The sequence below is a fragment of the Lynx rufus genome, unplaced genomic scaffold (assembly GCF_022079265.1).
Source record: "Lynx rufus isolate CCGP_SWC_20201006 ecotype Redwood Valley unplaced genomic scaffold, mLynRuf1.p SCAF_13, whole genome shotgun sequence".
NCBI classification, from domain to species: Eukaryota; Metazoa; Chordata; class Mammalia; order Carnivora; family Felidae; genus Lynx; species Lynx rufus.
The window spans coordinates 23,729,351-23,742,283 of NW_025814827.1; the positions used below are offsets into that span (position 1 = coordinate 23,729,351).

Sequence of the window (12,933 nt, forward strand, 5' to 3'; positions counted from 1 at the left end):
GCAACAAATGGTCTTCTCAGGACCAGGACTCCATCCCTTGATTTGATTTTCAAAGCTTATTTTGGAATTTAGTTATCTCCCAGGAAAGAATGACTCAGGCGTCCATAGGTTATTCTGGAAGAATAATAGTGTTTGTGTCTTTAGTGACCTTGCCCACAGCTTTTTTAATACTTAATAGTGGTCAGATGAACCATTCTTGTATTATGAGAGGATAAGTGCTTCATTTCAACATATTAAATCTTACATTTATTTTTAAATCCAAAAAATTTTAATGATTTGTTTCTTGCAAAAATATACAGAAGGAATGAAAGATATTCATCAGAAGAACTCAGAAATGAACAAATCACTGTCTGAAAATCACTTACAAATCATTCCTTTGCTTTCAGAGGAACGAGCCAGAATCTATTCATCAGACAGTGATGAGGGATCAGAAGAAGACAAGGCTCAAAGATTACTCAAAGCAAAAAAACTGACCAGTGATGAGGTAAAACCAAATTTGTTCAATTGTAGGGCGTTACCCTGTATGCTTGAGTCCACTACTGGAATGAAGAAGAACTCACAGCCCAGAAACACAGACAGATGTGGCTGTACACTTCACTGAGAAATAAATGTAGTGACAGGACCAGGAGTGACCCAGAGGGTCTGAGCCCTGTGATCAGGTGCGTGTTGGAAGGTGGCTCAGAGAGGAAGACCCCTCGCTGATGTTGAAGAAAGTGTTAGTTTGTGGGGCACATCAGCCAGGCGGGCATTCTAGGTGGATGAAAAGGCCTGTGAGAAAGTGTGCGGGGCCCTGAGATGGCAAGACTTGACTAGAAACTAGATATCATTCAGTGTGGGTAGATCAGAAGGTTTATTTATCTCTTCTTTCTTTTGTCTATTTTCAATACATTTTTAAAAATTTTAATTTACATCAAAGTTAGTTAGCATATGGTGCAACAATGATTTCAGGAGTAGATTCCTTAATTCCTCTTACCCATTTAGCCCATCCCCCCTCCCACAATCCCTCCAGTAACCCTCTGTTTGTTCTCCATATTTAAGAGTCTCATGTTTTGTCCCTTCCCTGTTTTTATATTATTTTTCCTTCCCTTCCCTTATGTTCATCTGTTTTGTATCTTAAAGTCCTCATATGAGTGAAGTCATATGTTACTTGTTTTTCTCTAATTTCACTTAGTATAATACCTTCTAGTTCCATCCATGTAGCTGCAGATAGCAAGATTTCATTCTTTGTGATTGCCGAGTAATACTCCATTGTATATATATACTACATCTTCTTTATCCATTCATCCATCGATGGGCATTTGGGCTCTTTCCATACTTTGGCTATTGTTGATAGTGCTGCTATAAACATGGGGGTGCATGTGTCCCTTCGAAACAGCGCATCTGTATCCCTTGGATAAATACATAGTAGAGCAGTTGTTGGGTCATAAAGTAGTTCTATTTTTAATTTTTTGAGGAACCTCCATACTGTTTTCCAGAGTGGCTGCACCAGCTTGCATTCCCACCAACAGTGCAAAAGAGATGCTCTTTCTCCGCATCCTCGCCAACATCTGTTGTTGCCTGAGTTGTTAATGTTAGCCATTCAGACAGGTGTGAGGTGGTATCTCATTGTGGTTTTGGTTTGTATTTCCCTGATGATGAGTGATGTTGAGCATTTTTTCATGTGTTGGTTGGCCGTCTGGCTATCATCTTTGGAGAAGTATCTATTCATGTCTTTTGCCCATTTCTTCACTGGATTATTTGTGCTTTGGGTGTTGAGTTTGACAAGTTCTTTATCAATTTTGGATATTAACCCTTTATCTGATATGTCATTTGCGAATATCTTCTCCCATTCTGTCGGTTACCTTTTTGTTTTGCTGAGTGTTTCCTTTGCTGTGCAGAAGCTTTTTATTTTGATGAGGTCTCAATAGTTCACTTTTGCTTTTGTTTCTCTTGCGTCTGAAGACGTGTTGAGTAAGAAGTTGCTGTGGCCAAGGTCAAAGAGGTTTTTGCCTGCTTTCTTCTCAAGGATTTTGATGGCTTCCTGTCCTACATTTAGGTCTTTCACCCATTTTGAGTTTACTTTTGTGTATGGTGTAAGAAAGTAGTTTAGGTAGGGGCGCCTGGGTGGCTCAGTCAGTTGAGCATCCAATTTCGGCTCAGGTCATGATCTCGCGGCCTGTGAGTTGAAGCCCCACATTGGGCTCTGTGCTGACAGCTCGGAACCTGGAGCCTGCTTCAGATTCTGTGTCTCCATCTCTCTCCCTCCCCCGCTTATGCTCTGTCTCTCTCTCTCTCTCTGTCAAAAATAAATAAATATTTTTAAAAATTAAAAAAAAAAAAAAGAAAGTGGTTTAGGTTTATTTTTCTGCATGTCACTGTCCAGTTTTCTCAGCACCACATGCTGAAGAGACTGTCTTTATTCCATTGGGTATTCTCTTTTGCTTTGTCAAAGATTAGTTGGCTATACATTTTTTTTAATTAATGGAAACAGTTCTTATGGCAGGAAAACCTCTTTTCTTTTTCTTTAGATGAAGTACTATTTGAATAGTATTGAATAGTTCAATAAGTTAAATTTCTATTGAAGTAATAATTATTCCAAAGTAATTTTAAAATATCTTAATTCATACTTTTAACAGTAACCTTTTCAAATTGTAAGAGTACAGGTGCTGAAAATTTTAAGTCTTTTTTTGAGATATAAGTGACATGTAACATTAGTTTTAGGTATTGTACAATACAGTGATTCAGTCAGTACACGTATGTATTGCAAAATGTTCACTACAGTAAGTTTAGTTAACATTTATTACCACACATAGTTAACAAATTTTTGTTCTTGTGATGAGAACTTTTAAGGTCTGTGCTTTTAGCAACTCTCAAATATATAATACTGCATTGTTAAGTAGAGTCACCATGCTGTACATTCCATCCCCAGGACTTCTTTTAGCTGAGCCTTTTTAGATCTTTATCATTGGTGTTTTTGAATTGTACTGAGGTATCTATTTGGTTTTTACTTTTTCTTTTTCCTTTTTTTTTTTAAAGTGTATTTATTTTGAGAGAGAGAGAGAAGGGCAGAGGCAGAGAGAGAGAATCCCAAGCAGGCTCTGTTGACAGCATGGACCCAACTGCTGGTTCAGCTTCACTAACTGTGAGATTGTGACCTGAGCCAAAATCGAGAGTCGGATGCTAAATTGACTGGACCACTCAGTGGCCCCTCCTTTTATTTTTCTGATTGGGATTTGTTCTGAATGTGAATTCATCATCAGTACTGAAAATTTCTCAGTCATCAATTCTTCTGTACTTTTCTTGCTGTCCTTTCTTTCTGAAGCCCTGATTAAATGCATTGTTTAAATTAAATTAAATGCATTTAAATTAAATTAAATGCATGTTACTCCTGTGTCCTCCACAACCCTCAAACCATCTTTCATGTTTCCCGTGTCTTCATCTCTGCACTCTGGGGCATCTCTTCAGAGCTGCCTTCTAGTTCACTACATCTCAAGTTGTCAATCTCTGTCACTCCGGTTTTAATTTAGTTGTTTTAGTTTTCATCTGTAGAAGTTTAGTGTCTTTCTCAAATTGAGTGTTGTAAAAACTCCTTCCCCAACTTGTATTTCCAATTTCTCCTTTTTATGTCTTAAAATGTTTTAAAGCTGTATATAGTCTTTTATGTCTGATAATTCCAGTGTCTGAAATCTTTTGTGTGTAATTTTATTGCCTATTTTCTGGCTCTATTTCTTGATGACTGACTTCTCTCATGTATTCTGTGATTAAATGATTGATTTACTTAGCTCAGCTCGATGGGAATTTTGAGGCCTAGATTGATGGGTTCCTACAAAGATGATTTAGATTTGCCTCTTCCAGGTGCATTGAGTATCAGCTACCTGGGATCACTTTAACCTATACTCTTGGAACTAGGTCTTTTTAGATTACCTGAAAGTATGAATTCTGACTTCATGTTATGAATTTTCTTAGAATCGGTTAATTAATTTTTCCGTTTATTTTTTAATAATGACAGATATTATGTGATGGGATCATTCTGTGAAAGCAGCTTTCTCATACTACTTGGGTCTAGGTTATTTTTTTTCCTCCAAAATCCTGTTCATTCTTCAAAGAATTCAATTACATATAACCTTGTGAAAATTGAGAATGTCAGGTTTTTCTTTTATTTTTTTATGTTATTACTTTTTTAATGTTTGTTTATTCTTGAGAGACAGCACAAGGTGGGGGAGGGGCAGAGAGAGAGGGAGACACAGAATCCGAAGCAGGCTTCAGACTCCTAGCGGTCAGCACATAGCCTGAAGCAGGGCTCGAACTCATGAGCCGTGATATCATGACCTGAGCCGAAGTTGGATGCTTAACTGACTGAGCTACCCAGGCACCTCTAGATAGAGGATCTTAATGATGCTTTTCCAGTGTGTTGCATTGTTGGCAAACGGGAATCCTCATCTAAGCAGATGCTGTTTTATTTCCTGGCAAGCAGAAACTGTGAATGAAAATTGAGAATTGCCATGGAACTTCTGTTTATTTCTAGTATTCTCAGAAATGAGATTATTAAATGTGATCCATGAAATAGCCTTCTTTTAGGCTGGGAAAACCTGTAAGTGCCTGACTTAAAAATGCCTCTTGTGAATGCCTCCTGGCTGTCTGTTACAGGAACTGCCCTCTACCTCCCTCGTCCACATACTCTCTGTTAGGTGTCTTCCTATATCCCTCCCTTCCCCTTTTGTGACAACAAATTATTTCCTCTGCCTGGACCTCCCATCCCCTGGCCACTTTGTCCTCACTACCCCAGCTCAAGTTCTGGCTGTGGATTACAGTCAGGGAGAGGAGTAAGGCTCACACGTGCTCTAGGTCCCTCTCCCTGTTTGTGCACCAAACCCCATCCCGATGCCATGAGCCTGGGTGTGTCTTTGAAATGCAGGGGGATCTGCAGATTCTAAGTTCCCAGGGAACTGCCATTATCAGCAGAGGATATGGGGGAGAGGGCATGAGTCTGGATTGGAATGAACTGGACTGTAGAATCTTGGCCACTTCCACGGCCTTGAACAAGTCATCTCACGTTTCTGCATCTGTTCCCTCATCTCTGCAACGGGATTTATGTTTGCTAGCTTGCACGGTTGTTGTAAGACCATAACATACAAAGGTGGATAGCACAGTGACATGTAGTATTTGAATAGGAAACATTAGTTTCCTTCCCCAACAGGGTCAGAGTTACAAAAAAAGAGAAAAATAGCTTTTTCCCCTCCCTTATTTTTGGAAGTGGTTACAACTTGAGAAAACCTAAATAACTTGAAAGGTAGAAAAATGGGTAAGAGGAGAACCTGTGGAAAAGGGACAAACCCAAGTGGAAAGAAACACAAAGACAGTGGAAGAGAAAGGATCACAGCCTGTTGTTAGCCTTCTCTTCAGATGGAGCAGGTGACCTGCTGAGAAGGATTAGAGTATGGTACCCAGTGGTCTGGTTCCTCTCCCTGCTTCTCTCATGGAACCTTCATTCTCCACATTGGCATCCCTGCCTTACCTGTTAGAGGCCCTTGCCCTCTGTCTATGGGACCCTAGGTGACTTGGAACAGCATAGCCCCAGCTGCCTCTCTTTTGTAGGATTTCCTGTGATTGGGATTAGGAGTATATTTTCCCAGAAGCCTTTGACATTCTTGGTGTTGGTCTCATACTTTCAGACACTTTTTTTTTTTAATTTTTATTTAATTTATTTTTTTAATTTACATCCAAGTTAGCATATAGTGCAACAGTGATTTCAGGAGTAGATTCCTTAATGCCTCTTACCCATTTAGCCCATCCCCCCTCCCAATAACCCTCTGTTTGTTCTCCATATTTAAGAGTCTCTTATGTTTTTGTCCCCCTCCCTGTTTTTATATTATTTTTGCTTCCCTTCCTTTATGTTTATCTGTTTTGTATCTTAAAGTCCTCATATGAGTGAAGTCATATGATATTTGTCTTTCTCTAATTTCACTTAGCATAATACCCTCTAGTTCCATCCACATAGTTGCAAATGGCAAGATTTCATTCTTTTTGATTGCCGGGTAATACTCCATTGTGTATGTATGTATGTATATATATGTGTGTATATGTGTGTGTGTATATATATATATATATACACACACACACACACACACACCACATCTTCTTTATCCATTCATCGATCTATGGACATTTGGGCTCTTTCCATACTTTGGCTATTGTTGATAGTGTTGCTATAAACATTGGGGTGCATGTTTCTCTTTGAAACAGCACACCTGTGTCCCTTTGATGAATACCTAGTAGTGCAGTTGCTGTGTCATAGAGTAGTTCTATTTTTAATTTTTTGAGGAACCTCCATACTGTTTTCCAGAGTGGCTGCACCAGCTTGCATTCCCACCAACAATGCAAAAGAGATCCTCTTTCTCTGCATCCTCGCCAACATCTGTTGTTGCCTGAGTTGTTAATGTTAGCCATTCAGACAGGTGTGAGGTGGTATCTTGTTGTGGTTTTGATTTATATTTCCTGGATGATGAGTGATATTGAGCATTTTTTTTGTGTGTGTGTGTCAGTTGGCCATCTGGATGTCCTCCTTGGAGAAGTATCTATTCATGTCTTTTGCCCATTTCTTCACTGGATTATTTGTTTTTTGGGTGTTGAGTTTGATAAGTTCTTTATCGATTTTGGATATTAACCCTTTATCTGATATGTCATTTGCGAATATCTTCTCCCATTCTGTCGGTTGCCTTTTTGTTTTGCTGAGTGTTTCCTTTGCTGTGCAGAAGCTTTTTATTTTGATGAGGTCTCAATAGTTCATTTTTGCTTTTGTTTCTCTTGCATCTGAAGACGTGTTGAGTAAGAAGTTGCTGTGGCCAAGGTCAAAGAGGTTTTTGCCTGCTTTCTTCTCAAGGATTTTGATGGCTTCCTATCTTACATGTAGGACTTTCATCCATTTTGAGTTTATTTTTGTGTATGGTGTAAGAAAGTGGTCCAGGTTCATTCTTCTGCATGTCGCTGTCCAGTTTTCCCAGCACCACTTGCTGAAGAGACTGTCTTTATTCTGTTGAATAGTCTTTCCTACTTTGTCAAAGATGAGTTGGCCCTATGTTTGTGGGTCCATTTCTGGGTTCTCTGTTCTGTTCCATTGATCTGAGTGTCTGTTCTTGTGCCAGTACCATACTGCCTTGATGATTACAGCTTAGTAATACAGTTGAAGTCTGTAAGACACTCTTATTTATGTATATTCTTAGATATGTTTTTGGTTAAATAAACTCTGAGAGCTGGTTTATTAGTGTGAAAAAAATTAGCCTTAAAAACACTTAGTAATTATAATTAGTCTTGAAGATAAATTGTTGGAAGACAGCTCCTTCAAAACCATGGGCAGCCTGTCGTTGTGTCTGTATGGACTTGCACTTATAGCTGTGTCAGCAAACCTCGTTTCAGTGTGACAAGAGTAGTTTTGTCATTTGCGTGTATACATGGCGCAGGGGTTTTCTGTAGCTTGGGTCAGTGTGGCAGAGTCCCACGTGTTTACCATTCACTGGCCTTTCGCAACCTCAGCCTCAGAATATTCACTCTGTTTCATCTTTGAGGAAGCTAGTTAAGCAATTCTGGAGTGTCATATTCTGGATAATTTAGCTATTGATATATTTGAATTCTATCTGTAAAAATTGTTTTTAGATAACTTCCTGAATTGTTTCTATTAGAACATCATACATGATTTTTAATTTTTTTTTTAATTTACTTTTTTTAAGTTTATTTATTTTGAGAGAGCACATGCAAGCAGGGTAGGGGCAGAAAGAGGGAGAGAGAGAGAGTGTGCACTCGAGGGAGGGACAGAGAGAGAGGGAGAGAGAGAATCCCAAGCAGGCTCTTCACTGTCAGCACAGAGCCCAACACAAGGCTCGATCCCACAAACCATGAGATCCTGACCTGAGCCGAAATCCAGAGTCGAACACTTAACCTACTGAGCCACCCAGGTGTCCCAGCATTGTACATGATTTTAAGTAATGCAAACTTGTGTAATAAGCTTTTAATTCAAATATTTTTAAAAAAACCTTTATGATGTGAGTTTTTAGTATATCCAAAACAAATCATTAGTTTACAAAATTGATGGTCATTGAAATACTGAATTTTAGGTAATGAAGAGGTGAATTGCTGAGGAAGCAGAGAAAAGTTTAATCACCAGATCGTTGTAAAAATATACAACAGGACAAGTGGCTATACAGGCAGACTTCTTTGGGAGAGCCTTGATCCTTTCCAGTGCAAACCTAGTTTCCAGTTTTCTGCATGCCCTTCTCCATGTACAAGACCTTCCTTCCAAGAGATTGGTGATAATTGCTTAGCTCTTCCTTACAGCCCTGAAGTTGGGTTATTTTATAGTTAGTTTGTAATTAACGCCGGTTAGTTGTCATTTTTGAATGCTTCTAGAACTTAGTAGATTTGAAAACTGGCCATGACCTTCACCACTGGCTTTATGCATCTGGCGAATGTTCTTATTCTAAAAATTGTTTTGTGTTTTCAGAGGATCATTCAGTTCAGAGCTACTTTTGATAAACCTTCTTGTAAATATTCTCTATTGACTACTAGATTTTTAAAAATTTTCTTTGTGTAGGAAGGGGAACCTTCTGGAAAGAGAAAAGCAGAAGATGATGATAAAGCAAATAAAAAGCATAAGAAGTACGTGATCAGTGATGAAGAGGAAGAAGATGATGATTGAAGAAAAATGTGAAAACATTTTATGTATTTTTTGTACAGTTTATTAAATATGATGTAAACATGAGTTATTTTGATTGAAATGAATTGATTTGCTTTTGTGTAATTTTAATTGTAATAAAAAAAAATTTTAAAGCCAGTCTCTGCTCAGGAAATCTACTTTTCTGAAAGTGAGTTGATTTTTGTATAACCTTCATAGGAGGCCTGAGGTTTCAGTGAACTCCTGCTGCTCTTTCCCTCCCCACCCCCTCATGAAGAAGCGTCCTGGTCAGGGCCGGGTGAGGCAAGTGAGGCATGCTTCTGGGGTGCAGAGTTTTAAAGGCACGGAAAGAGCCTCTGTGATTGTTCGAGTTTGTGGGCTTCTCTAACACAGTACCACAAACTGGGTAGCTTAAAACTGCAAAAATGTGTTCTTTTCCAGTTCTGGAGCCTAGAAATCCTAAGTCAAAATATTGACAGGGCCAGCCTCCATCTAAAGGCTCTAGGGAAGAATCTTCCTTCCTTTGTCCCAGCTTCTGGGGGCTCCTGGCAGTCCCTGGCATTTGGCAGTGTAACTCCAGTCTTTCCTTGGTCTTCACCTGGCACATTTCCCGTTGTGTTTGCTCTGTGTCTCTGTATGTGTCCAGGTCTTCCTCTCCTTATAAGGATACCAGTCACTGGGTTTAGGACCAACCCCAAGTCAGTGGACTTCATCTTAACTAACTATATCTGCAAAGACCCTATTGCCACATAAACTCACATTGGGAAGTTCTGGGTAGATATGAACTTTGTGGGGATTGGGGGGGGATCCCTGTTCAGCCCACTATAGTAATCAAGGTAAATAATATCGTGATACAACATTTTAAAAAATTGGAACTAATGCAAAAATCCATGATGAACAAGATGTCATTTTTGTAAACAGCATCTGATGACTGGAATTAGGGTAAGGCAAGTGAAACGAGTTGCACAAGTACAGAGCTGGATGGATCCTCGCTTTACTTAAAATTTTAATATTTTCATGGGTTTTTCACACGGAGTTTTAAAAACATTGTGCTGCAGTTTAACTTGATGACTGAGATTCTGGCACCCTTATTTCACCCACGGTGAATGTGTCACTTGTTGCATCCCTGTCCTGGCCCTCGTTTGTCACAGCATGATGCTTGGGATCCAAAGACAAGCACCCAAGAGAGGGAACCAGGGACAAGCTGTATTACCTTTTTTAGGTTTTGTGGCTAGCATGGAAAGTCACATTGAAGTCCAACACATTCTGTTCATTACAAGTGAGTCACTAATCGGAGGGAAATTTGAGTCGATGGAATGGCAAGGAATTTGCAGGTATGTTTTAAATTTAGCACGCACATATGTCTTTTCTGTGGTGTTCTTCTACATACACTGCTCTTTCACTTATGAATGGATTCCACCCTACTTCTCGTGCTGTTGGTACAATCTGGGCGTGGTGGCTCTGGGAGGCTTATCCCGAAATTGGACCATAGAAAAGTGACATTGAAAGAGAAGGTCCTAAATCACCATTGTGCCACTTTCCTAACACCAAAACCTTCAGTCTCATGCTGTTTCTTGTCTTACCAAGTTGAAACTCGTATGCCTGTTTTTCTTTTTTTAAGTTACTTATTTGAGAGAACAAGTGAGCAGGGGAGGGGCAGAAAGAGGGGAAGAGAATCCCAGGCAGGATCCAAGCTGTCAGCACAGAGCCCAACATGGGGCTTAATCGCATGAGCCGCAAGATCACAACCTGAGCCAAAACCAAGTGTCAGACGCTAAATGGACTGAGCCGCTCAGGCGCCCCTACTTTTTTTTTTTTTTTTTAAACTAGTAGGCATGTGTGTCCGTTATTCTCTTATCTTGCAAGCTTAGTGATGCTGGTGCCAAGTTTCTGTAATCACATTTCATCTTTGCCAGTTGCCCCCTGTTAGGGGGCGCTGCAGGGAGACTGGAAGACTGGATAACAAATAAGAGATTGCTCCTTCCTGTTTGTTTATGGAATTTTCTAGAGGCTTCCTGTCAAGTTGCAGCTTTCCTAAGAGACCCACAAACACTTCAGTCTCAGCAGAGGCAGTTCCTTCCCACAGCAGCTCTGTCCAATTTGCAGCTTTACCAACACTTGGAGAATCAGCTTTATTGTACCTGCCCCTCCCAGAGGCATTAGTGCCAGCTGGACACTTTTCTTCCTCAGGTATGAGTTTCAGCTCCATACTGTAAGTTTTTAAGTTTAATAATTTCACCTCTTCTCTTTGTTCCCTCATTTCCAAAAGTGCTAACCTAAGTACAATTTAAAAAAAATTTTTTAATGCTTATTTTTGAGGAAGACAGCAAGCAGGGGAGAGGCAGAGAGAGATGAGGGCACAATCTGAAGCAGTCTCCAGCTCTGAGCTGTTAGCACAGAGCCCGATGCGGGGCCCGAACTCATGAACTATGAGATCATGACCTGAGCTGAAGTTGGATGCTCAACCGACTGAACCACCCAGGCGCCTCAGTACAATTTTTAAAAAATTCTGTATAGATAACTGGTGTGTTTTCTCTTGCCCCACTTGGACCTGACCGGGTAGTCCAGGAAACAAATCCTCAAAGAGGCGATTGGTAGGTTAGTTTGGGTTTAAATGCAGGTCTGAGCTTCTCACCGACAGGCAATGGGATTGGTGGTAATCCATGGTGTGGTGGCATGATGCATCAGATTATCTCCTATGTTTGAGGGCTTTAATGGCTGCTACACTTTGTTAGGCAGTAGTGATGATTATTTGGACTGTGGTGTGGCATGGATGCTTCTGAGTGCTCTGGAGGACTTACAGAAGAAAATTACAAGCTTAGGTTTTTAAATATTCAGCTCAGGTCATGGTCAGAGAACCAGTGAGTTCATTACAGCCCTAAAAGAATCTTCTACCTCATAATCAGAAGGCCGAGGTAGCAGGATGTTAGACAACATTTAATTGTGCAATTGCAGAATTAAAACATTAATTGAATCCACAGCTTCTTGATATCTCTCATGTGAAAGGACATTGGATAGAGAAAGAAACTAGGAGCGGGGTGTCTGTTTGGATGAAGCTGAAAAGCTCGATTTCCTCATCACTCTGAGACTCCCTTGCTTGTGAGAAGTTTGCTTCCCTAGGTCTGAAGAAACTGGTCTTTCCTTGCTTGAAAATGTTGTAATAATGTCACCTGGGGCAGTTTGTATTCTCCTCAAGGCTCACCCTTTGCATGCTGTCTGACCCACTTGTTACCAGCAGACCCAGCGCTACGACCTCCTCAGACTCTGACGAAGAAAGCACGAACTCCCAAATGAGGAAGAACTAGCTTCCCAAAAGAACGGCAAGATTTTGCTGATACAGGGAGAAGCCTAGGGAATATGTGTGGAAGTATATTCTAAGAATGTGAGATGAAGGACAGACTATAACACTAGCATGGGCCAAACTGGTTTGGGTACACTTAGGTACTCTGGATTTGATGTGTTAGCGCATATAGCATATAGTGAGACACGGCTCTGTAGCTGGTTGGTTAACTAAAACAAACTCACTGGTGACCTACTTGCAATAAAGCTTCCCTGGCATTATGTGGAGGGAATCCAAAGGCTTAGGGAGATGAGTGTTGGATTAGACATACCTTGTGTTACCTGCATACCATGCCTCACCTTCTCCAACTCCATCCCCTGGGAAGGCCAGATTAAAATAATAAACATTTAATATTTCACCATTTCTGAGGGTCACGATTGGTTTAGCAGGGTCGTTGTGGCTCAGGGTCTGTGATGAGATTGCAATCAAGACATTGGCTGAGAACACACTATCTAAAGGCTTGCCTGGAACTGAAGGATCTGTTTCCAACATGGTTCACTCTTGTGCTGTTGGCAGGAGGCCTCAGTTTGTTGCCACGTGAGCCTCTCCGTAGCAGCTTGAGTATCTTCATGGCAGCTGGCTTCCTCTAGAGCGGGTGACCTAGAGCAGGAGAGAAAGAGCAAGGCAGAAAAGCCACAATGTTGTGCCCTAGCCTTGGAAGTGAGGTTGTATTCTATCGATCGGATAGACCAGCCATGATACGTGTTGGAGGAGACTATGCAAGGGCAGGAATACCGGAGGCAGGAACCACCAGAAAGTATCTTGAAAGCTGGCTGTCACAGCAGCTTTGCCTTCCACCAACCAACTTGACCACCTTCCCTATCCAGAGACACTTGACGGGCTCCTGAGGGCTAGGCTCAGGGAGCCAGTCTGAGGTTGGTTGAGTGGAGAGGAGATTTGGTTTATGAATCTTGGGAAAACGTCAGAGTGATGAGGTAAGAGCTGTGTG

General features: G+C 40.6%; 1 protein-coding gene across 3 annotated transcripts in view; it reads left to right on the plus strand.

Annotated features, from left to right (window-relative positions):
* The window catches only part of LEO1 (LEO1 homolog, Paf1/RNA polymerase II complex component), a 65,383-nt gene extending 56,580 nt beyond the window's left edge, over positions 1 to 8,803 (plus strand). For all 3 annotated transcript variants that reach the window (XM_047075102.1, XM_047075103.1, XM_047075104.1), the window contains 2 exons: positions 387 to 484; positions 8,564 to 8,803. In XM_047075102.1, coding sequence (XP_046931058.1) covers positions 387 to 484; positions 8,564 to 8,668 — 203 coding nt within the window. In that variant the 3' untranslated portion in view covers positions 8,669 to 8,803. The remainder of the gene's footprint in view (positions 1 to 386; positions 485 to 8,563) is intronic.
* The last annotated feature ends 4,130 nt before the right edge of the window (positions 8,804 to 12,933 follow it).